The 27,326-nt window shown below is 35.0% G+C and overlaps 1 protein-coding gene across 1 annotated transcript; it reads left to right on the forward strand.

Moving 5' to 3' along the window:
• The first annotated feature begins 262 nt into the window (after positions 1 to 262).
• Positions 263 to 27,293, forward strand: LOC138697619 (aminoacylase-1-like). Its single transcript, XM_069823019.1, has 8 exons — positions 263 to 472; positions 8,104 to 8,273; positions 10,977 to 11,148; positions 13,618 to 13,764; positions 17,548 to 17,735; positions 22,043 to 22,275; positions 25,906 to 25,966; positions 26,444 to 27,293. The coding sequence occupies exons 1-8, from the start codon at positions 370 to 372 to the stop codon at positions 26,591 to 26,593; spliced, it is 1,224 nt and encodes a 407-aa protein (XP_069679120.1). The 5' UTR covers positions 263 to 369; the 3' UTR covers positions 26,594 to 27,293.
• The last annotated feature ends 33 nt before the right edge of the window (positions 27,294 to 27,326 follow it).

A 27,326-nucleotide genomic window follows, 5' to 3' on the forward strand; every position in this document is an offset into this window, starting at 1 on the left:
AAAAATAAATGTTCACGAAAGTACTCTCTGAGTATCCATGGTAACGTAAAAGTGATTTTGGACATATCTGTGAGTTCAGATAACACATATTAAAGACTTAACAATTATTCTGTGCAATGGAAACACCGGACACATTATTTTATTTTTGTTTTCCGCAAATATGTTATATGATAGACTATGTAGATAATCTTGACAAAAGATAAATACCAGGAAGTCTCGGTAAATAAATTACACAGCTGTTTCTGTCTGCAGTTTGAAAGAAGCGAAAATAGTAGGTAGTCCTACTAAACCTATAAAATAAATGTTAAAAGCATTCTTCATTGTAAACACTTGCGAGTTTCCAGTTTGTATCCTGTCAGAAGGCTCGTCATGAATCAGGCCCAGCGAAAACCTCACGAGCTGGACGGTAAGGCGGTGAAAATCTTTCAAGAATATCTTCGAATTCCTACAGTGCATCCTGATGTCAATTATGGTAAGTAGAAGTTACTAACAGCATATCCAACAATATGTTCTTATGATGAAGGATGGATAGAACAGAGAAAAATTATTTCCGACACCGGGTTTTCAGCTCTACGTGCTGACGCTTTATCCACTAAGCCATACCAGATTCCAGTTCCGCTGCCGGATCGAATCCCCTCAGTTTAAGTTCTAACTTTCAGTTTTCCCTTTGGTGGCCTGTCCTCATGTACTGTGTAGCAGAATCGGTTCCTAACAATTCGTCACAGAAAATTGGTAACAGGGACAATTCGTCACGTTCAATTTGTCATGGGTACAATTCGTCACAGCTAGACAATTCGTCTTAATACGACTTCTGCTATAAAGTTTAGCTCGTCAATGGTTCTTGGTTCAGGAGATATGTGCTCCTGCCTTGCTCGGCACGGAGTTCTTTTAACAGCTGATGCTTTCTTTGGCAGTTTCATATTAGCTTCACTTGTAATACGTTCCAACTCATTTTGAATAATGGCAAACACTGGTTCTCCAGAAATCCCCACCTTACCTTCATGTTCTGGATCAGGTTACTTGCTTACTTCTAAGTTTGTCGTGGCCTCTTTCAGATTTTGTAAAACGGATTTCATCAGCCATAGTTCCAAATGAATATGTACACAATGACTGTAATATTTAAATACAACATACAAATTTATATATATTTTCTTGAGGCCAATAGTACCGAATTGTCCCTGTGACCAATATTAACATGTTGCTAGTTGTACACTGTTACGAATTTTAATTATATGACAAATTGTCTCTGTGACCAATTTCTTGTGACGAGTTGTCCCCAACCCGAAGATATATGTACTTCGGTACATAATAATGTGATATGCGTAAGTAATCACTTGGTGTTTCAAAACTGCTCTCATCCCGTCGGATCCCGGCCACTTAGTCACTCGTAATGAGTGCACCTCTGTACATAGTGCGTTGGACACTGTGCCACTGTGAGGGTTGGTGCAAGAATTCTGCGATTTTCACTGTTCTATCCATCCTTCATCATATGGTAATGCAGAATTCTTATACGGAAAGTATCATATGTACTTCAGTACAACATAATAATAATACTTACTCACTGGCTTTTAAGGAACCCGGAGGTTCATTGCCGCCCTCACATAAGCCCGCCATTGGTCCCTATCCTGAGCAAGATTAATCCAGTCTCTATCATCATATCCCACCTCCCTCAAATCCATTTTAATATTATCTTCCCATCTACGTCTCGGCCTCCCTAATAATAATAATAATAATAATAATAATAATAATAATAATAATAATAATAATAATAATAATATGCTCTTAGCTCAGGCGGAAGCGCGTTTGCCTACTACGGGAGCTAAGTTCGGGAGCTACGTTCGGGAGTGTGTCGATTCCCGTTATTTGTTTTTTTTTCTAGAGGCTTTCCCCAACTGTAAGGCGAATGCCAGGTAATGCCATGGTGAATTTTCGGCCTCATCTCGTCAAATATCATCTTATCACCAATTTCGTTGTTATTAGATAACTAGTAGTTCATACTGCGTTGTTAAATAACTAGGGCACGGAATTTTAGGTGCTAAAAGTTAATATTGTTCCTCGCTGTAGTTTATAAATATAAAAGCCATGCCCCCACTTCTTTGAGATGTCATTCAGTATTTTCCCTTCGGTACCGATATAGGTCTCCAATCCTCTTAACTACATTTACAAATTAACGCACGGTTTACAAAATCCATTGCTCAGTCCTTCCGACTCTGTTGTCTATTATTACATATTGGACTCTTGTGAACTAAGCTTAAAACTCTCCTCACCGGCAGTGTTGCCACGACCTACTCACGAAAATCAGGAGAAAACCATCGAAAAAAACAGGACATTACAGTAGATTAATTAAACATGAATTTTCTCTTCGTATTATAATATTAATTACAAAACAGTGTATACTGTAAGAAAGATGATACTGTTGTATTACTATATACCACATACCTAACCAATGAAATGGAACAATTTTGCTAAATATTACTATTGTCATCTTTACTCAGCGTATGTAAATAAGTCACGCAATTTTGTTTTTACACAGTAATGTCTCATTGACAATGTTTCGCATTAAAATGTATTGATCAGGAGTTTTTCGTATATTGACAAACGATTTTCGATAGAACGAGATTTATTTTAAAGATGACATTAAAGACAGTACTGCATTAGCTGTGATTATAACAGATGAAAAATGATCCCTTTTCCTGTTTTTGCATAATTACCCTTTAAACTATTCATAATTTTCCGACTATGATTTATAATTCTGGGAAGGAGTATTTACACTTCTTTCTTGCTGGGACACTTTCACTCATTTAAAAGATCACTGTGCACGATATGTAACACAAAAATACATTACCTAAACTTTACTCTCTCAGTTTCACGTGTTCTTGCTCCTTTAAGCATCTTTGTGGAGACGCGTTTTGAGTAGGGAGACACAACGAGCTAGAAGAATATTCTTACTTCTAGCACAGTCTACTATATACAGTCGCGAAGCTTGAGGTGTTTTTTTGCAAATCTCATGATAAAGCGCTCCAAGCGGTTAGCAACTAGAAACAATAGACTGTCCATGGTCGACTTTGGACTGTGTCGTATTTCTATCGAGTGCTAGCTCGTTGCGTATTTCACATTGATGCTTGTGAAATGTTCGTTATTGGTTGTAATGAAAATGTTAATGGCTAAAATATAATAATTCGAATAATAATGTGGGACAAGGAGGAGACGTTTGTAGTGCTATAAATTGTAGCAACAGTAAGAGAAAGAGGCCAGAGTTATCCTTTTTCCTGTTTCCGAAAGATTCAGAAAGGTTCCTGGGTTTTCACAAGAATGCTGTGCAGAAACAAAACTGTTAATTTTGAAGTTCTTTGTGACTATTAGAATACATTATATCCTTAAATTTCACAATGAAATGTTTCAGTCTAACCGAAAGGACATTAGATACTGGTTAAAGTTCTGTCACTTAGGCTGCTAAATTTCCAGAGAAATAAAGGTTAGGTCTACTTTTTTTTTCAGAGGATATATTTTTAATTGTAGCTATTAATTTTGTTACTATTTTTATGTGTTATTTTACTAAAGACGTAGAAAAATGAAGTTCGTTTTAATGAAATTTATTGATCACGTTTTATTTTCAATTCTGGTGGGATTATCATTGCTTAGGCCTACTTTTTTTTTCAAAGGATATGTTTTTAATTAAAGCTGTTAATTTTGTTGTTATTTTTATTTGTTGCTTTACTAGAGAAGTAGAAAAAGTCTGTTACAATAAAATTTATTGATCATGTTTTATTTCCAATTCTGGCGTGATTATTATTGCTTAACCTCATCCCACTTTGTTAATTACGTAAGCCTACACTACAAGTACCGGTACACGTAAGTTACTCCATTAATTCATATTTCCATTATTATTGTTGTAAAGGGAAATGCAAATTAATATTTATTGGTTTCATAGTTAATTATCGCTATAATCTTGAATGAGTGAAGCTATTATAGTAAATTTTAGTTCGTTTTGCACAAACAAAAATTATATTAACTTATTTCTTGCAGGTATCTTCGAGTTTATGGTGGAAATTAATATACTTCATTAAAATAATAAAATAACTTTATGCATTTAATATTTCAATAATGGAAGGAAGGTGTTAATTTTTCGAAAAGAACACGACAACGAAAGTATAACATATTTTGTCGTCTGCTAGGAGAGAGATCTGCGATGATGAGGCGATAGTAGCGATCCTAGTGGTGGGCAACTACCCATGTTTGCATTTTTACTACATATTGAGCTTCGCGACTGTATATAGTAGACTGTGCTTCTAGCTCGTTAGGGAGACAAATGAAAACATTTTTTGACTTGTGTATAGGATGCAAAAGTAAGACATGGTGACATAATGTAATGTGTAATAAATTTAAAATCCGGGCATAGAACCAGGTGACTGCTGCATGCCAAAAACGAAGGAGAAATTCGGACTTTTGACAAAAAAAAGAAGTAGAGCAGTAGATTCAATGGAAAAACAGGAAATCTCCTCTTAATCAGTAGGTATGGCAACACTGCTCACCGGCACTTCTTTTCATCTACACTCAGTGTCATTCTCAACTTTTCCGGGCTCTATAAATAACCGATTGAAAGAATTGAGAGAATTTGCTACTGCACCTCAGGTTTGCATCACAACTCATTACATGGACATGCTTGGACTATAGTCTATAATTTTAATCTCAACATGACATTCCCACCATTTCAAACCTCCGTAAAAGTCCCATTTTAAACCATTATAAAGCTTGAGGAGAAAATCAATAGCAATAAGAATTAAGTGAAGCATGTAACTGATGTACATCTTCCCAGACATCCTGACCCATCGTGCAGCATAAGTATTGTACATTGATCATACTAACGATCAATCATTTTTTGTAATTAATTTCACCGTTCTAGAAAGGTCTGACATTTTTAATTTCACTTAGGGCATCCTACAGTATCAGATTGCTTGCTCAGCCGCATTATTGTGTTACATGATTGATCATGGGCGCAAATGTAAATAGTCGAGTGAAATTCAAGGGACATAAACCAAAAGATTACTTGCGCAGAGATTAAAAATTCTAATGGCGCATTTATTCCTTCATTAGCCGCTAAAGGACCAATAAATTCGAAAGACGTGTTGCAAGAAACATCTTTAGTGTTACTGGTCCGTTAAAGGATTCACTTACTTACGCCCAATTGTATAAAACTCCCTGACTAAAGATCAATTTTGATCGAAGATCGGAAAGTGAACCGAGTTCAGACACTTCTTCTATTGTATAAAACTTTTCTGCGATCAAATTACCTAGGTTCAAATGCAATCTAAGTTCACGTGAAAAGGACTTGGCAACATCGCACAAACAGGTGAAGTATGTGATGCGCGGGCCATGTTGTACAGGTTTGTTCAGTATAGCCAATTTAACGACTTTAACTCTTTTTCGACCACAATTTCTTTTAACTTTTATATTGCTTAAATAGGGATTTAGCGATCTTTTTAGCACCTCATAGTGACAAAATTTAATCTTTCTTTGTTGATAATAAGAAATCTAGCGACTTTCCAACTACTTTTTGGCGACTTTCCGCACACTCTGTTGGAGACACTGGTTTGTTTTGCATTGTAAATAATGGCGGACAATAAGAAGAAGATTGACTGTTCTCCAAATTGTTATGTTATGGTGTTTGATACGGCTAAACATAATAAAGCTTTATAAAACGACAATTTTCATTTAATAATATAGTTAATTGAAAATTTATGAATGTACCTATCATACCCATGAATAATTAATGGTTGTTATTATAGGTTATGTTATTTGATACTGCTGAACACGATAAAGTCTTATAAAATATAAGAATGTTTGTATATTAAGGCAAGAAATTGATATATAAATGTGTCTACCATATATATTAATGACAATGGTTATTCTTTTTGCACAATCTGCCATTCGTATACTTCAAACAGAAAATAAATAACTGAACTTGGATCATCTAACTTAATCGGAGAAATTTCTTCAGTCAAAGTTGACTTTAGTTTAAGACAAATTAATCTCAGATTAGACTTTATACAACACAATATTCCAAGTTCAGCTAGAACGAGGATCAATTTAACCTCTGATCTAAGATTAAATGGTTTATACAATCGGCCTTTAGAGATCTGATTTCCCTCCTATAATAATATTTATTCCTCCGTTAGACAGCCATCTTACGTACATTTTGTGTATTGACGAGTAGTTTATATATTTTGATTCATCATAATATTACCTGTATGAGATTCAGGCATGCGATATTTTGTATAATAGGCCTATATACACGATATTAAAATAATATTGCATATCGATGGCTAAAAAGTGGTATTTCAATCTGTATATTTTCAGATAAATAAAAAAACTTCGAAATTATTTTCTTAAAATAGACAAACTTCTTATAGGCCTATAAATGTTTCTGCTTCGTAAGATCATCTATTCGAGGACAAAATTCATGTTCTGGGAATAATAAGTTAATTAAGTAGTAAAATATCGCTGCATTCCAAAAGCATTGGGAGTAAATTTGAATAAGGAACAAAAAAAGTTTCCTTCCCAGGCAGGATTCGAACCATGAAAGTCTTAGTTACCAGCCTATCGTGCTCTGGAGTGAACAAGGCTCTGAAATCAGCTACAAGGCTCGGTCCGGTTTTTTTGCCACTACTGTACTTACAGTACCGTTTTCCAGCAGTTCAGTTTTTCAGCACGCAATGTAAAAAATCCCTCTCGTCCTGGCTTAAAATTGTCGAAGGAAAATTATATTCCATTATTGAAATTCTTGAAACCAGAAAATGCATTCTCTTCAAAATATTTTCGATTGTGAACCAGGGAACGCGAATAAGTATATTTGATACTATAGTAAAGGAGTTTTCATCTGTAGAATAGTTTCAGAATTAATTTTCTTAATATATCTTCCGTTTTCCTGATTATAAATTTAAAACAAATGTTATTTTGATTCTACAGTAAATTTCCATAAAAAGTGAGGATTTATCGGCTAAATATTTCTTATTTTGTATTATTTTGATAAGCTGAAAACTTAATGTACTTTACTTCTTATTATTCATTCAATAACGTTCGTATATGTTAGTGAAATAACACTTTCCTTCTGGTTTTAATGACTAGGTACTCTAATTTAAGAAGTCTTAAGGCTCATTCACAATGAAAATTAAAAATAACGTAAGCGTTAACTTAAGAATGTAAACATTACGGTAAAATCAAGATCATTCACGATGGGAACATAAACATAACAGCAAACAAATTTGGGAACCATAGAAACGTAACAACGGCGCCATTTCCTCATATTCTGTCGTATACTTCAGCGCTCCACGATTGTGTTCTGTTTGCAAATCACGTAAGCATAAGCATGAGAGTTTGGAGTTTGCAAACTTTCATGTTAACGTCTTACGGTATTATTTATGTCAATGCTTAGCCTATCTGAATCATTGTGAATGATCCCATTTGGTAGCCTGGGCGCAAACTTCTGTGTTTATGTTACGGTTATGTTTAATTTTCATTGTGAATGGGCCTTTAGACTTTCTATGCAGTAACGACTTAAGTTTTCCATATATTATTTACAAATATTTAAAAATGGATTGTGTTTAATTTATAACTGATATTGGATTGAAATAATTTATACAGTCTAAAATATTATACAAAACGAATTATACGAATATAATAAAGTTTCTATATTGTTCTAAAACTTCGATATTTTGTTCTCAAAATATGGATTTTCAACTTAAGTTGTTATTGCTCCCAGCGCCTCTGACACATATCGTCAAGTATGATGTACTACCTGATAATAGACGTACACATCAGCCAGAACCTCAATCAGAAGTGATGTACCAATATAAAGTGATGTAATAATAATCTAAAAATATCCTCGAACTTTAAAAATTAATTTCAGGTTACAAAAGTACATAGCATTGTAGGTAAATTTATTTGCCAAACGTTCCCCTATTTAGCACAAAAAATTTTAAAAAGCTACGATCATTAGGACAAAATCTATGATAATCTGATTTCATTCAAATCTTTCAAAACTTTCGTACATCATAACACCAACATCCCTAAAGCCGTTGTACTAGTAATGTGTCTATGCTTTAGATGACTCCACAGCCTTCTTGAAACGACTGGGAGAAGAAATAGGGTTGACAATGAAGGTGGAGGAGTTGGTGCCTGGCAAACACATCGTCATATTCAGCTGGATTGGCGAAGATCCTTCCCTGCCTTCCATCTTACTAAACTCTCATACGGATGTTGTCCCCGTGTACGAAGTAAGTACATCTGAAATGAGAGACCATCAATAATATATATCCTCACTACTGAGTAGAAAGAATATAAAAAATACTATATCGCTTATAATAATCTATAAAGTTCGTTCATAGAAGAGGGGGCTGTATGTGCTTTCGCAGAATCCTGTAGGACAGGAAACGCATTTTCGTTTTTTTCTAACAAGAATGAAATTTTGCAATTTTTTCGGCATTACTACAAAATTATGTAAGCCTAATTAATTTCTAAATAGAGGAGTGAAACAAGAGTGCCCATTGTTACCTACTTTATTTAATATTTATCTCAACAATGGCATTGGAAAATGACAATGTTTTAAAATATGATTTTAAGGTTATTGGTATGAACATAAAGTTCCTTCTATTTGTGGATGACGAAGACGTGTTGTCAAATTCAGAGAATCACTTTCAAATGGCTGCTCACAAATTACAAAAAAGCAACCGCGGAATATTATGTAAGCCTAATTAATTTCTAAACAGAGGAGTGAAACAAGAGTGCCCATTGTTACCTACTTTATTTAATATTTATCTCAACAATGGCATTGGAAAATGACTGAATGTTTTAAAATATGATTTTAAGGTTAGTGGTATGAACATAAAATTCCTTCTATTTGTGGATGACGAAGGCGTGTTGTCAAATTCAGAGAATCACTTTCAAATAGCTGCTCACAAATTACAAAAAAGTAACCGCGGAATATAATTTTAAAATATCAGATATTAAGACAAAAACAGTGGCATTTATTGGAACCCAATATAAAAGATAAAAATTGTTATTGATTAAAAGAATATTAAACAAGTGAGCAGTTTTAAGTATCTAGGATACAAGATTGCTTACCAGAAGAGTATGGATGTGGAAGAAAAATTCCACAAATATCAATGGACTTTTGGAACCTTAAAGAGAAATCTGTGTAATAAAATGTTGAAAGAAACACAAATAAAGCTGTACAAATCAATTATTGCACTACCAATTTTATTACATTGAGAAGAGACATGTACGCTTATAAAAGGAACAAAATAACGTCTAGTTGCCTTGGAGATGATATTTTTGATGTCAGCGTCCGGGTCTTCATTATTAGAACACAGAAGAAGTGAACTTCAGATCTAGGGCATACTACAACGTATCGAAGATAGTCAAATAGATAGATGGAGCATCTAGATAGAATGGAGGATAACTATTTTCCAAAGAGAGCATTTCAATACCACCCACGAGGAAGAAGAAATGTCGGTCGTCCGAGATTACGATGAACGCAGCAATTTTAAGGGAAGGGAACGGGCCATAAGGCTCAAACCTTGTAGTTTGTGATGATAGTTAATTTCTGAAGATTTAAAATAAATTGGATTTCTTGAAATTTTGAAAGTTGGGTTTCCTTCAGTTTTTGAGACTATTTTTCTAGAAGTTTTGGAGGTTGGATTTCTCAAAGTTTTGGAGGATGTTTCTTTGATTTTCGGTTGTCGAACTTGGAGCTCCTCGGAGTTTCGAAGGCCGGGCTTGGGGCTTCCTAGAGTTTCGGAGGTCGGGTTTATAAAAGCCAAACTTGCAAGCATGGGAAGTAGTTTTAAATATTCTCCATCCTTTAAATTTGCTCCAAAAAAGAATTATAAAAAATTTGTCTATATAAACCTTTTGATTACCCAAAGAAATTAATTTTTCAGGAATTTGGTGTAACAAATCTAGAACAAATTTATAAACAAACATTTCTGATTTACTTCCGTAAAAATCACAATAAATTTAAACTTGATCCTCATGAATACCATACGAGACAAAACTACAGTTTCTTTCTAAACACCTCCAAATGCCATACAACTGCTGGATTAAAACACAGCAGAAATTTTGGACCCATAATGCATAAATTAGAGCTTAGCCTGATCTAAGTACACTGAACACACATAGATTTAAGAGACAAATTAGATTAATTAATTGTTTTGTCTTTCCTTAAGCTATATGAGTTTAAAATTGTAATCTAATCCACGTGTACTTTGTATTTTCTATATGTGTATATGTCATTACATGGTCTGTATTTTACTATATATTAATATTATTGTACTGAATTAACATTCTTCAATTTTATATAAATAGACTGAACTGCGCCCGAGCACGAGCATCAGCTCTTTCGGACTGGAAAGCCTAATGTAGTGTAAACCTTGTGTATTAAATAAATAAATTTGAATTGAAAAATTGAAAGTGTTAATCTTTACTACTCCCTTACGGAAAAAACCATATTACGAAGCGTCCATATTTCTAAGGCAATAATATTATTGAAGCAATTTCCCCCTCAAAAATTTGGAAACCTACAGAAAAATAAATTTCAATTTACATTGCATGATGAATTATTGTTTAGACGATACACATAAACATGTCTTTAGTTATTTATATTGAATAAAATGAGAGGTTCGGGCGTAAAACATGATAACTGATATTTTGGCCAGAAATAAGATGTGTAGCGTATAATATGGTATCTTACATTCTGCATCTAATGCAGTAGTTAGTTTTCCAACGTCTCAACAGATGGCAGAAGTATATAGATTTTACTTTCCTGGTAACTATACAAACTGTTGCATGTATAAATGTTTACCTACCTAATAACTTCAAAACACTGAAACGTCACTTACCATGTTTTACTCCCAAACCCCTCAAATAATGAGTTTCATTAATGGGAATTGAAGATAAATAAGTGCATGTCTATTCCACAGAAATATTGGACTCGCCCACCGTTTGGAGCAGAAAAGGACGAACAAGGAAACATCTACGCAAGAGGTGCACAGGATACGAAAGGTGTTGGCATGCAATACATGGAGGCCATCCGGAGGTTGAAAACTGCGGGAGTCCGCCTACTGAGGACCGTCCATGTTAGTTTTGCACCCGGTGTGTATATTTATGATTTCATTTTCAACAACCAGCTGCTGTGTTATGTAAAGTTGAAAAAACATGGGGGACAGGTTAATCAGCATGATCCAGGAAGTACGATAGCTAATGAGTCTTCTTCCGAGATAATTGTTTTATATGAAACATTTCATATTATCGTTTTTTCGGAAATCTATTGATTTAATTCCCAATACGTTCAGTCAATTTAACCCTTAAATTCACAAAGTATCCTTTAGGATACAACAGGTTAATAGGCGATATGCTATAATTTTAATAGAACTTACTTTTATTTTTAAAGGCTTCTCCACTTTATAAGCGGTTGCCTTGGACTCCCTTTTTCCATTATTCTCTGTTATTCCAGGATCCATCTTCCAGACCTCTAGCTCTCATTGCTTCTATAATTCTTCCCCTCCACATATATCTAGTCCGTCCTCTTTTTCTTCTTCCAGGTGGAGACCAATTCAATACTGTCTTGGGCCACCTCTCGTCTGACATCCGTTGTACGTGTCCAAACCATTGTAGTTGTCTTCGTTCCATACGGTCGATTATATTTTCTTGTAGGTTCAACTCTTCCATAATAATGTCATTCCTAACCTTCTGTAGACGAGACACCAGCAAGATACGTCGTAAACCATCCATTTCCACTGCTTTAATAGTATTTTTTTTTTGTCTTTCATTCAATGTCCAGTCCTCGGCACCATAATGTCAGAATACTTTCTACTATCACATTTAAAATCATCAGCTTTGTCTTATGTGTTATGTTCCGACTCCAAAGGACTTCATTTAACTGCTTTATAGCAGAGCGGGCCTGAGATATACGCTTTTCAACATCTCTCTCACATGTACCAGGTTGATGTAGTACTGATCCCAAGTATTTAAAATGGTCCACCGCCCGAATTACACCATTCTCTAAATAGAACAATAGAAAAAAATTGGTAGGAAAATAAAAATTGCAAAGTCGAGAGTCGAGTTGTAATTCTTCGAAATATGGTTGAACCCAAAGATGTGGACGAGACACTCCAGGAAGAGATCCAAGATGACTGTAGCAAGTATGGTATAGTAGAGAGGGTAATAATTTATAACGAAAAGCAGTCTGAAGGTGATGACGATGCCGAAGTCGTCGTAAAAATTTTTGTTGAATTCTCACAAATGAGTGAGGCAGAAAGTGCGCGGGATGCTTTAAATGAAAGGTACTTTGGAGGACGTTTAGTGAAAGGTGAACTATATGATCAAGCTCTGTTTGACCATAGTGATTTCTCTGGTTGAAAATGTAAATGCAGTTTATTTCTCCTATGGAGAAAGATAGTAACTAATCTATGAGACTTGACATATGATATGTTGAGACTTCAGGGTGAAGTGGGACAAGTGTTACACTTGTGATCAGTGCAAGAGTTCTTCCTGGATTAAAGTGGCATAAATCCGAGTGTTGCTGACAGTGTCATGTGACGTTCCCTTCAAAGACCTTCGAAACAGAAAAGCAATCCGGTTAATTCTGAGGAGCGACTGACATATGGGATGCAAATGAAATGCGATTTCTGAGGAGAGAAAAAGAGTTCTGTATCTGTTGATTTATATATAATTCTGCTAAACATGATAAAAGTACAATGTTACACAACATCCAGGAGTATTTGGATGGTTTTATTGAAATTAATTAAAGTTTCTCCAATTAACAGACAAATATGTAGATCAGAAACGAAAAAGAAATAACAGAGGATTCACCGAATCCCTATAATTAATTATTGCGTGAAATGTTTGTGCTGTTCGTGGTTGTTACTTTAAGAATGTTTGGGATTTAAAGTTATTATCATAATTCAATGGAAGCATATAGCAAGTAAAATAAAGTATACACATTAAATTTCACAATACTATAATATTGTACAACATATAAAATATGGACATTGCGATAGTTGTTTTCTTTACAGTCCGACACGGTTTAATAAACTTGCTTACGTACTGGCTTTCAAGAGGGCTTAGAATGAGCCAATAAGCCCTCTTGCTGGCTTTTAAGGAATCCGGAAGTTCATTGCCGCCCTCACATAAGCCCGCCATTGGTCCCTATCCTGAGCAAGATAAATCCATTCTCTATCATCATATCCCACCTCCCTCAAATCCATTTTAATATTATCTTCCCATCTAAGTCTCGGCCTCCCTAGCTACGACACAACAATAATTTGGCTACGTGACTTTGTCAAGAAAGTTCTGCTGCATTAACTGTAATACTCCGTACGAGCACCCGTTCATACACTGGTTCTAACGCCCAGTGACGTCACCCAGCCCTCAAGATATACGACGACATGTGTACAGTATATACATAGTGTTCTAGTGTCATTTACAGCACTCAAGATCACATATTTTTTGACATAAATCTGTAATTTTTATACATTCTACGTGTATGTAATATGCAAGTATAATTTGTGACATTTTTTCTGCTGAGTTAGTTACGAAATTTTATTTTCATATTTATTTCAGACGAGGAAATTGAAAGCGACGCTGGAATAAGAAAATATGTCCATACTCAAGAATTCCGAGATCTGAATGTCGGATTTGCTTTCGATGAGGGTCTCCCACATCCTGACAATCTCATCCAGGTTGTGTATGGGGAACGTGCTATCTGGCGTGAGTATTGGTATTAATATGTTATAAAACTTCCTCCTTCCTTAGGGAAAATCACCCAAATTGTAAATATATAATTAGGAACACCAAACTCACTCATAATGTAAGATTGCTTTACTCTCCATAACGTATACCCCCACGTGAATCCAGAAAAAGTGGTTTTAAAAGTTTTTACACCTTGTTAACTAGTTTCAGTCCTTGGGCTATCATCAGAACTGGCAGGTCTTCGCGCCTTCTGATTGCGTTTCCTGTGGGAGTGTGTTTGTGTAGTGTAATATGTAGTAAAAAAGTGTTTGTGTTCTGAAATTGAGTTACGTGTTAAGGATTTAATGCGGGTGTGTTTTTGAATGATTGTATATTTCTATTGTTCTAGTATGTTTAGTTTCTGGTTTTTCGGTTCGAAATGTAGAATTTCCATGCCTGTGTTTATGTTGCTATAGGTGTGGTTGGCGTTTGTGATGTGTTCTGCATATGTGGAAGTGTTTTGTGATTTGGTTATGGCTGTGATGTGTTCTTTGTAACGTGTTTGAAATGATCTGCCTGTCTGTCCCATATAGAACATAAACACAGACATGGAAATTCTACATCTCCAAACGAAAAACCAGAAACAAAACACACTAGAACAATACGAAATATACAGGGACATAAAAACACACCCGCATCAAATCCTCAACGCACAACTTAATTTCAGAACACACACACTTTTTGACTACAGATTACACTACGCAAACACACTCCCACAGGAAACGCAATTAGAAGGCGCGAAGACCACCCAGTTCTGATGATAGCCCACAGGCTGAAACTAGTCAACAAGATAACCTAGTTAATTAACACGTGAAAGCATGAATATGTATATACTGTATATTCCGAAGTGATATAGTGTTAAAAGTTGTGTAATCAAGATGTATGAAATAAATCATGTCATGTGAATTCATTTAAAGTGATGTACACAATTTACTTCTTCACGTCGTAACCATCGTAAATTACTCCATGTTGATTTATACATCGTACCGCTACCAGAATAACAATTAAGTCAATTGTCAGTCTTGAGGAAAATGTTTTCACTTGACGTTATTCATGTGACAGTGTTATGATCGTAAATGCTCTTGCGTAATAGTACTAAATAATAATACATATTATTTATTTACTTAACTTATGATGATCTGTTATTTAAATGAATTTTGTCTGGTAACATGAAATTTATTGGCTTGACTAAACAATTTATGATTCTTGAGAGTTAACCTGAACATTTATTTTGTTTGACCCCACGAAATGATTAATACGAACTCAGAAACCCGAATACCACTAAAAAAGATATAGTCTACTGTTTATTTATTAATATTACTGTATTATTTATTAATAATACAGGGTGGACCGCTCGAATGTACCTAATTTCAATTGTATGTGACTGGTAAACGGTTGAATATAGAAACCTACAGTAACGTTTATATGAAAGGAAAACTCAACAAGTTTCGATATGCACATCACCACATCTCTAAGTGAGCTCCAGCTGTGACTGTGACGATATCGAGACGATGAACGATTTCTTGCCAAGCACGTTGGAGCATATCTTCTGGAATGCTCTCAATAGCCTCTATGATGCGCTCCCGAAGATCACGAAGATCTCTGACTGGGGTGGCGTACACTTTATCGTTGACGTAGCCCCAGAGAAAGAAATCGAGTGGTGTTAAATCCTGAGATCTCAGGGGCCAAGCGATCGGTCCTTCCCTACCAATCCAACGGCCAGGGAACACGTTGTCTAAAGTCGTACGAAAATCATTGAACCAGTGTGGAGGAGTGCCATCTTGCTGGAAAAGGATGTTAGTCTGCAATTTGTGGAAAGAAGAACTGCTCCAGCATGTCAGGATATGTGGTACCACACACAGTTTTCTCGGCGAAGAAAAACGGTCCAATGACCTGCTGCTATGACAAACCGCAAACATTTAACTTGGGACTGTCACGAATGTGCTCTTGTATACTGGGTATTCATTTCAAAGTGTGTCATGACGTCACTGTTGTGAGTCAGCGATTTGAAGCGAGTTTCAGCTTTTATGTCAGAAAAGTTGTCTATTAATCAAGGCGTTCAATCTGAACTTGAGAACGTGTACGGTATAACTTGAATGTCGTAGCAACAGATGGCGGTCTGTAAAGTCTGTGTGCTACCATAACCTCTTTCGAACTGTGTTTTGCGCGGGCAAGTCGTACGCAGGGTATTTGTTATCATCGATTGCGTACGGCAACATTCCACAACACAAATCAAAATGCTCCGTGTCCATGTTGACCGTCCAAGTTAGTGTCAACAAACACGTAAGTAATCGTCTTAACCCTCTCCCCCATATCCCGACAGTAAGAAAAAAAAACTCACTTCAGTACGTGTTTCCAAACAGTTCACATTCTTGCCACTATTGGCGTTACCGTACGTATCGGAAAGTAATCTTCAGAATGAACGCCGTACTTGCTAGGCAACTTCTCTCGCATTTAGGTAATACGCCTTTGCGGAAGTGTAGGAAGATTGAATTCTCTAGGCTCATCGGATAGCCACATGACGACATACAGCGAGCCATGACACATTTTGAACTGAACACCCAGTAGTGTAAGGATTCTGCGATCCCCAGATCCGCACATTATTACCTGACACATGAAACGTGGCTTCGTCCGAGAAGAAAATCTTGGACATAAAATGAGGATCAGCGCCGAGACGGTCTAGCGTCGTATTGGCGAATTCCACTCGTTTGGGTTTGTCATCCGGCTCCAGACGTTGCATTAACTGCACTTATGCGTACAGTCTGAGACGTTTGTGGACAATTCGTTGCAATGTTGATTTTGGGACTGAAGCCGGATGGTCTATGGCGAGTCTATGGCGAGTCCTCGGCATCAACCCCTTTGATTTGATTACCTGGTTGGGTTTTTCTGAGGTTTTCCCCAACCAAAAGGCAAATGCCGGGTAATATTTTGGCGAATCCTCGGACCTCACCTCATCTCACTACATATCGCCAAAATATTGTAAAAAATTGCACAAAATTGTAAAAATTGTACAAAATTACTAAATTGTAAAACTATAAAAATTTGTAAAAATTGTAATTGTAATATTGTAAAATTTTGACTTATTCCACATCTTAAAGCTTCATTGCTCATGTAAGATCTATGGAATAAAATGAATGAATGAATGAATGAATGAATGAATGAATGAATGAATGAATGAATGAATGAATGAATGAATGAATGAACTTGAAGTTCCCGCGAAGCTCTTCTTAATGACTTCCGCGGGCTTCGCTCATACGCTGCTTGAACATTTGCAAACATTTCGTCGGATGTTCTACGACTACCACCATGCTTCTTAAAGATGGCCATGACTAGATCAAGATAATCACGTGACTCTGATTCGCGTCGAAACGGTTACTAAGCAATGACGTCAGAATAATGTAATGTAACTTATTGTCGTTTCTAAGCAACTGAATTCAGATGCTGAAATTTTCGCAACATTTCATTAACTACATACTCGAACATAAAAAAATATTTCACGTTGAAGCTAATCACAACAGTCTGAATTATTCCTAAGAATAGTGCTATTTGCCAAATATGAAAAGTAGTAAGCCTACTACTGGACACATTCATATAACATGAATATTTGCGTGTTTTGGTTGAAAACCTTTATAGCTTGGCAGAGAGAGATCGACAAACAAACAAGCAAACGAACTTGGACTCGGAAGAGATGATGAGGATGACGACGGTAACGCAAGAGTTCTCTTTGTATATAATTTAGCTAGAATATTATTATGTTTACAGAACTAACATTTCACGTCAATGGGACTGGAGGATCTGCAGAGAATATTCTTGAAGAAACAGCTGCAGAGAAAGTACGGATCATCGTGGATAGAGCAATGGAGTTCCGACAGACTCAGAAAGATCTACTGGATTCTGATCACACGCTCACAACGGGAGATGTTACTACAATCAATTTAACAATGATTATGGTAAGCTTAAACATTGTAGTATTCTTGAATTTCCCAAGGATTGGGCTTTAACCCGTTCTGAATCAGAGATTTGTAGAATTGATCTGTCTATCTTTTCCTTGATCGTCCAATATTCCATCTTCCAACTGTTGTAAATAAAATGATTGTAGTAGTAGGAGATCAGATGTTGTCCTTTTAGAGGCTAGGGCGTCTGGCCGTGAAACCAGGTGGTCCGGGTTCGATTCCCGGTCGGGGCAAGTTACCTGGTTGAGGTTTTTTCCGGGGTTTCCCCTCAACCCAATATGAGCAAATTCTGGGTAACTTTCGGTGTTGGACCCCGGACTCATTTCACCGGCATTATCACCTTCATCTCATTCAGACGCTGAATAACCTAAGCTGTTGATAAAGCGTCGTAAAATAACCTACTAAAATAAAAAAAGTTATCCTTTTAACGTGATTGTATCATTTTATTTTGACTACTAGCCGTACCCGTGCGCTCCGCTGCACCCGTTAGAAATAAATATAAAGTAATTATAATTAAAATAGGACATTTGATCCAGGGAACATTCGTGTTTGATAGAAGGATAGATCGTTTATTATGTTACTTAATTTAAATTTAATTAGAAAATTAAAATACGATCATTTTGATCCAGAGACCACTCATTTGGTCATAAAAATTAGTTTAGGAAATACAGGAAACGAATATACAGAATAGCCTATCAAGTTTTCTGTGCATAAGAATCTATTTTAATCTTACCTGTCCTCGATTCACTCAGGAGTTACTGTGATAACATTATAGCATTATGTCCATCTAGAGAAACTACACTTTCCAATGGTGAATTAATAATTAATTATACAAATCGGTTAATTAAGCTTCTGATATTACTTCATAGAAACGCAGAAACATTATCTGTAGGCTATCTTTCATAGCTTTCGATTGTTGCTGTCCAAGGCCCCTTATAGACGAAGTCATTTGTTTTTTAATTCATTACACGGCCTTAGATTGCAGTTATTTTAATTTTAAAACTCATTTATCTCATTACATATTAGTCCTATCAAAATTTTTCAAAGAATAAAACTTATCGGCAATGATTTTTAAAGCAATTTTTATTATGTAAAAATTTTCATAAAAATCAATAATAAGCGAGATATTTCGATTTATTTAATTCAGGCCCCCTTATAACCCCCCTTTTAAATAACGTATTTTGAATGCCATATAGCCTATAATCTAAGTTACGACGAACTTAATTTATATTCCAATTTTCATCGAAATCCGTTCAGCCATTATCGCGTGAAAAGGTAACAAACATACAGACAGACAGACAGACAAACAAAAATTTCAAAAAAGCGATTTTCGGTTTCAGGGTGGTTAATTATATATGTTAGGACCAATTATTTTTGGAAAATTGAAAATTACCAGAAAAATTTCGGCTACAGATTTATTATTAGTATAGATTACACTTTTACTACATCCTACTACTTTTGACCAATAAAACGGTACGAAAGGACAACTTTCAACATATCATGGCTGCTTATCGCACACAATTTTATCGCTTCCCTAGCATTTGTTTGTTTTTATCACTACTCTAGCATTTGTTTCTTAGTTTGCCAACATTTCAAACTGAAAATTCTTTACGGTACTATAAAACATGCTTTGCGATCGAAATTTGTTTCCCGCATAGATAGTAGACTGGAAATGGCCGTTCCGTTCAAACATTTTGGTGAAGGTAACATTAGTGAAATAGAATTTTAGTAAGTCAATTAATATCTATTTTATTGTATTAGAGTATTTTATTTCTTCTAATCTTTATATACTTTCTTCTGTTTTTATCACCTCACTAACATTTGTTTCTTTGTTTGCCAACATTTTAAACTGTAGATTAGTACATCCATTCAATGTCAAAATCTTTCTTCAACAAACTTCCTGGCGTTCCTGGAGCTGTGACATATAACATTGGAGCAAGATCTTGTCAGCCATCTAGACTTAAAAGGAAACTACCTCAGGACATCTTTCTTAGCTATACTGACGACTCTTCATAAATTTAACACAGAACATCATCATCATCATTATATTTTTATTCTCATAGTTCACAAAATTGATTGATTAATTAATTAATTTAAAAATAAATTTAATTAGAGGAGCCTTTACAACCAACCTCAACATGATATTCTGTATGAGATATTCCATAATTTAACAGTGGTCTGTATAGCAAGTTTGCTGGTCGACCAATAAATAAATTAAAAGAAAACTGTAGATTCTTTTACAGTACTATAAAACATGCTTTGCGATCGTCATTTCTTTACAACATAGACAGTCAACTGAAAATGGCGGCTCCGTTCAAACGTTTGGGTGAAGCTAACATTAGGGAAATAGAATTTCAGTAAGTCAATTAATATTTTATTGTATTAGAGTACTTTATTTCTTCTAATCTTCATATACTTTCTTGTAATCGTGTAATAGTCCATTAAATCCCACTCGAGTTTTGATTTTCTCTAGATAAATCAAAACCTCTAGTGAGATTACCGTTCATAATCCGTAACTTTTTCGAACATTTTGACGTGAATATGTTAGGAGGAAATCCACAAACTATTGCTCTTTTTTCATTAATGGAAATCACATTGAGCATCTCCTGTGATAGACCTTCCCATACATTCAGGAGGCATGTATATTGGACCTTTTCCTTCTTATTTTGATTAATACTACCACCTCCCAAAATATTGAATGCTTTCTTTAACACTCTGTATATGGTGTATTTTTTTTATTTTAGTAGGTTATTTTACGACGCTGTATCAACATCTCAGGTTATTTAGCGTCTGAATGAGATGAAGGTGATAATGCCGGTGAAATGAGTCCGGGATCCAGCACCTAAAGTTACCCAACATTTGCTCATTTTGGGTTGAGGGAAAACCCCGGAAAAACCTCAACCAGGTAACTTGCCCCGACCGGGAACCGAATCCAGGCCACCTGGTTTCGCGGCCAGACGCGCTAACCGTTACTCCACAGATGTGGACTATATGGTGTAAATAGGACATATTGTGTTAGTAGCATTGTAGTGGAACATGCTGTAATCTATACTAATAATAAATCTGTAGCCGAATTTTTTCTGGTAATTTTCGATTTTCCAAAAATAATTGGTCATAACATATATAATTAACAACCCTGAAACCGAAAATCCCTTTTTTGAAATTTTTGTTTGTATGTCTGTCTGTCTGTATGTTTGTTACCTTTTCACGCGATAATAGCTGAACAGATTTCGATGAAAATTGGAATATAAATTAAGTTCGTTGTAACTTAGATTTTAGGCTATATGGCATTCAAAATACATTATTTAAAAGGGGGGTTATAAGGGGGCCTGAATTAAATAAATCGAAATATCTCGCTTATTATTGATTTTTGTGAAAAATGTTACATAACAAAGGTTTCTTTAAAAATAATTTACGATAAGTTTTATTTCTTGAAAAATTTTGATAGGACTGGTATTTAATGAGATAAATGAGTTTTAAAATTAAAATAACTGCCATCTAAGGCCGTGTAATGAATTAAAAAACAAATTACTTCGTCTATAAGGGGCCTTGGACAGCAACAATCGAAAGCTATGAAAGATAGCCTACAGAGAATGTTTCTGTGTTTGTATGAAGTAATATCGGTAGCTAAATTAACAGATTTATATAATTAATTATTATTTCACCATTGGAAAGTGTAGTTTCTCTAGATGGACATAATGCTATAATGTTATTACAGTAACTTCTGATATGATATAATATAATATAATATAATATAATATAATATAATATAATATAATATAATATAATATAATATAATATAATATATGTAATATTATATATGTAATATTATATAATATAATTTAAGTTATTTGAAGGGTTCAGAACCATAGTGGGTCAAGCGCCATTTACTGAGTACGTAGAAAACAAGGGTTAAAATTAAGTTATTGCTATAATTCAATGGAAACCTATAACAAGTAAAATAAAATATACACATTAAATCTAATTGATGTCAATCTTCATTAAGCTATAGTTGCATGTAATAAAAATTAAGAAACATGTTAAAGGACTTGTCATTGCACCAAATGAGTGTCTCTGGATCAAAATGATCTCATCTTAATTATTTGGATGCAATTTAAATTAAGTAACATATTAAACGATTTATCCTTCTATCAAACACGAATGTTCCGTGGATCAAACGTCCTATTTTAATTATGTAATTACTTTATATTTATTTCTGACGGGTGCAGCGGAGCGCACGGGTACTGCTAGTTAGAGAATAAAACTATATAATATCCATGACACATAATGATCATGGTTTGCAGGGAGGGGATGTTACCAGTGATGAAGTGCCAGAGATTTTTCATGTCACGTTCGATATCCGTGTGGCCGTGACTGATGACCACGACAAGATGGAGGAAACGCTGCAGGCGTGGTGCAAGGAGGCCGGACCGGAGACATACTACACGTTTTCACAGAAGCATACTTTCGTCAAACCGACGGTATTGGACGAGCATAACCGGTGGTGGATGACCTTCAAAAAGGAGTGCGACGCCATGTAAGTTTCTGCAGACAATTTATTTAGTTGCTCGCGTTTGTACTGAAATTATATTGAACTCTGGTACGGTACTTAATGTGATACCACAGTCTAGTATATACAGTCACGAAGTTTGAGTTGTTGAGGGTACTAGGAACAATAGACTGTGCCGGTAATATTTCTCATTGTCTGTGATGAGGCGATAGTAGCGATCCTAGTGGTTAGCAACTATCTATGGATGCATATTTCCTACATATTGAGTTTCGTGACAGTATATAGTAGACTGTGACGATACTTTGAAGCAAATAGACCTAATGAAGCTGTAGGATTTGAAGAGCATGAAGAATCCTGTGTTGTAGATGGAGATGCTAAACCAATAATGATAATTTTCATTTTATAATGTCGTTATATCCCAAAACTACTCACAAAATAGGCTACATCTTTTACACCAACAGCACGTGTAGCTGATAGCTGACAGTTAACACCAAGCTACATTCCTTTCCCTCTACATTTCATACGACGAGGAATAAAATAATTTTGTGTACTGTTTTCCCATCCGATTCTGTATACTTTTATTTACGTTAGCCAAGGCAATTTCCGTTTTGCATTGCATATTTCGATTCCGTTTTTGCCGGTTAGTAGGCAGATGAAATCAGCAATATTTGGTATGCAGATGAAATCTGAGATAGCATTCAGATGAATGCCAACGTGCTGACATAATCTGAGATCCTCCATTTGCTGATGAAATTTGAGATTTTTAGCATGTACATAAAATCGGAGGAATATGCCATTAGGAAAGTTCAGGATAACAGACAGGGTTTGGAACTGAACGGGTTACATCAGCTTCTTGTCTATGCGGATGACGTGAATATATTAGGAGAAAATCCACAAACAATTAGGGAAAACACGGAAATTTTACTTGAAGGAAGTAAAGCGACAGGTTTGAAAGTATATGATTATGTCTCGTGACCAGAATACTGTACGAAATGGAAATATAAAAATTGGAGATTTATCCTTCGAAGAGGTGGAAAAATTCAAATATCTTGGAGCAAGAGTAACAAAATATAAATGACACTCGGGAGGAAATTAAACGCAGAATAAATATGGGAAATGCGTGTTATTATTCCGTTGAGAAGCTTTTGTCATCTAGTCTTCTGTCAAAAAATCTGAAAGTTAGAATTTATAAAACAGTTATATTACCGGTTCTTCTGTATGGTTGTGAAACGTGGACTCTCACTTTGAGAGAGGAACAGAGATTAAGGGTGTTTGAGAATAAGGTTCTTAGGAAAATATTTGGGGCTAAGAGCGATGAAGTTACAGAAGAATGGAGAAAGTTACACAACGCAGAGCTGCACGCATTGTATTCTTCACCTGACGTAATTAGGAACATAAAATCCAGACACTTGAGATGGGCAGGACATGTAGCACGTATGGGCGAATCCAGAAATGCATATAGAGTATTAGTTGGGAGACCGGAGGAAAAAAGACCTTTAGGGAGGCCGAGACGTAGATGGGAGGATAATATTAAAATGGATTTGAGGGAGGTGGGATATGATGATAGAGACTGGATTAATCTTGCACAGGATAGGGACCAATGGCGGGCTTATGTGAGAGCTGCAACGAACCTCCAGATTTCTTAAAAGCCAGTAAGTAAGTAAGATAAAATCAGAGATCGTTAGCTTGTAGACATGGTCGGAAATATTTAGCTTGGATGTATGTCTGAGCATCCCTTTGCTGAAGCTTTCGGCTTCTTCGTTTAATATTTTCAGAAACATTCGTACCTTGATAGTCATATATTTACTTTTAATTGTTTGTTTATTACTTTAGTTGAGACTATTTTTGTTTTTTCCTGCATACATTTGTTGCCTCGTAATATTTTCAATTATGTCAGGCCTAATTTTGTTCCATACTTTCCATGGTAAGAGAACAGAAATAAATAATAATTCCGGTGCCATTGGACCCAGTTTCATCGTGTTTTTACTCTTGAATTTTCCTCAGCTCTTTCTCATATCTTCATTGCTACTTATTATCTTGCATTCTATTTTTAACATATTATTATTATTATTATTATTATTATTATTATTATTATTATGTTAATGGCGCTGATGTAAATAATAATTCCGGTATCTCAGTTTTCTTTCTTTACTCCGTTGGTCTTACTCTCTCTGTCATAGGCCTATATATTATTATTATTATTATTATTATTATTATTATTATTATTATGTTAATTGCGCTGATGTAAATAATAATTCCGGTATCTCAGTTTTCTTTCTTTACTCCGTTGGTCTTACTCTCTCTGTCATAGGCCTATATATTATTATTATTATTATTATTATTATTATTATTATTATTATTATTATTATTATTATTATGTTAATTGCGCTGATGTAAATAATAATTCCGGTATCTCAGTTTTCTTTCTTTACTCCGTTGGTCTTACTCTCTCTGTCATAGGCCTATATATTATTATTATTATTATTATTATTATTATTATTATTATTATTATTATTATTATGTTAATTGCGCTGATGTAAATAATAATTCCGGTATCTCAGTTTTCTTTCTTTACTCCGTTGGTCTTACTCTCTCTGTCATAGGCCTATGTATTATTATTATTATTATTATTATTATTATTATTATTATTATTATATTTATGTTAATGGCGTTGATGTAAATAATAATTCCGGTATCTCAGTTTTCTTTCTTTACTCCGTTTGTCTTACTCTCTCTGTCATAGGCCTATATATTATTATTATTATTATTATTATTATTATTATTATTATTATTATTATTATTATTATTATTATTATTATTATTATGTTAATTGCGCTGATGTAAATAATAATTCCGGTATCTCAGTTTTCTTTCTTTACTCCGTTGGTCTTACTCTCTCTGTCATAGGCCTATATATTATTATTATTATTATTATTATTATTATTATTATTATTATTATTATTATTATTATTATTATGTTAATTGCGCTGATGTAAATAATAATTCCGGTATCTCAGTTTTCTTTCTTTACTCCGTTGGTCTTACTCTCTCTGTCATAGGCCTATATATTATTATTATTATTATTATTATTATTATTATTATTATTATTATTATTATTATTATTATTATTATTATTATAACTATTTCTTACCAATGTTTATTATTGTCACACTAACATTACTTTCCAACTTTCATTATTTACTTTCATGTTGTCTTATGGTCTAGATATTAATGTAATGACTATGTAAGCAATTGTATTCAATTAGAATTAGAGTCTGGCTGGGCGGAAGAGAAGGCCTACTGGCCTTAGCTCTGCCAGATTAAATAAATAAATAAATAAATAAATAAATATATTATTATTTATTATTATTATTATTATTATTATTATTATTATTATTATTATTATTATTATATTTTTTCCACAAGTGTACGTGTTCATTTTCGTAATATGTTGGCCTAAATAAACATTCGTTCGTAAAAGAGGACACGCCTAGTTTCCTTTACAAAGAGGACAAGGAATGGATTTGTTTCACTTTAAATCCTATTAACCTTATCTAGGCTTGAGCCGTGTTACTTGTTAGGCTCACTTGTCATTAGAGTACCCCGGGCGACGTACTTAGTACGGTATATGTTAAAGGTTTAATTTTCACTTTGCAGGGATTTGAATATTCGTCCTGTCATATGCCCAGCTTCTGGAGACAGTCGGTTTCTGAGAACGGTAAGTGCAGTACATGAATCTCTCAAGGATCTCTCTCTCATAAAGGAAAATATATATTTTACTAACGACTTCAAATTAGCGTAACTCTGAAAATATTGAGATTAGGATTATATGACTTTTTTGCTCAGAATATCTTCGGAAATAAGCTCCGTAAGTGGCGGTAAATCCTCTTGAGTCATTCTGCATAGGACGAATTGTCCCTCTGGACGAGTCGAGTTATGGACGAGATTTCGGTTGGATCAAAAATTTTCGACGTTCTGCCCTGAAAGCCTGATTTTTTCCCTGTAGCTTATAAGAGATTCTGAAGAATGATACTTAACATTTACCTACAACTTTAGTATGCATGAAAAGACGTTTAAACACATTTCTTCGACTTGCAGTAATACATATTAAACCTGCAATTAGCCTGGATCCCGGCTTGTTTTACAATGTTACACTGTTGGAACTCCTTCCAATGCGGCATGTTCTTGCATTCAGGTTGGAATTCCTACCCTGGGCTTCGCCCCGATGTGCAACACACCCATACGTCTGCACGACCATGACGAGTTCCTCAACGAAAACGTCTTCCTCCGTGGCATCGACATGTACTGCAGACTCATTCCTGCCATGGCCAACCTGGCTCCCTGATCCGCAACGATGGCACAATGTTGTAGTTGAATGAGAGCAAAGAAATACAGTACTTCACCTTTCTTTCTACAGGGACATTATTTTATTTTTACTTCAAATTCCAACCGTTCTCTACACAGAACCAAGGCCGCGTATGCAGTCTAAGTCGCCTTACGATCATAGTAAATAGTACTGAGTTAGTGAGTATAGTACGTTCCAGAAATATGTTTGCGTTTTCCAGTGACGAAAGAGTTTTCAATATTGAATAATATTTTCGCACAGGTACTGTCGTCCGTTTGCCTACGTCGCATCCCGGTTTCCCCCCACCCGCTTCTGCTCGCACCTCTGTAAAGGCTAGTGGCTGGGCTGTCTTAGCTCTTTTCTGAAAACATTAGTTTGTGTTAGGAATTGAAAAAAGGGCCTCGTTAAGTATTTACTGTCACGTGATTTCCGCCCTTTCTACGACCCTGCGGCAAAACCACTTGGACGGACAGCAGATAGCATATCTGAGTAATTTTATCATTTTTGGATCAGGCAGAAGTGAAGATTGAATTTACAGTACGTAAAGTACTCTTTTATAGAGTAGATACAGAATTATTTCAACATGAGTTACTAGTATGAAGGACGAAACTGGTAACTAGAATTAAGTACAATAATTTATAGTGCGATAATATGCACGAAAGAACTGAAGCCTGTATGGAAATGAACGGCCACCATTTTCAAAAATGTGTTTTCAAAAATGTGTTTAAGTATG

Source organism: Periplaneta americana, chromosome 4, assembly GCF_040183065.1.
Source record: "Periplaneta americana isolate PAMFEO1 chromosome 4, P.americana_PAMFEO1_priV1, whole genome shotgun sequence".
In the NCBI taxonomy this organism is placed as follows: domain Eukaryota; kingdom Metazoa; phylum Arthropoda; class Insecta; order Blattodea; family Blattidae; genus Periplaneta; species Periplaneta americana.

Coding starts and splice junctions, on each gene's coding strand:
- LOC138697619 (XM_069823019.1), top strand. CDS start 370: ATGAATCAGGCCCAGCGAAAACCTCACGAGCTGGACGGTAAGGCGGTG. Junction 473..8,103: donor GCATCCTGATGTCAATTATG/GTAAGTAGAAGT, acceptor TCTATGCTTTAG/ATGACTCCACAGCCTTCTTG. Junction 11,149..13,617: donor CCATGTTAGTTTTGCACCCG/GTGTGTATATTT, acceptor TATTTATTTCAG/ACGAGGAAATTGAAAGCGAC.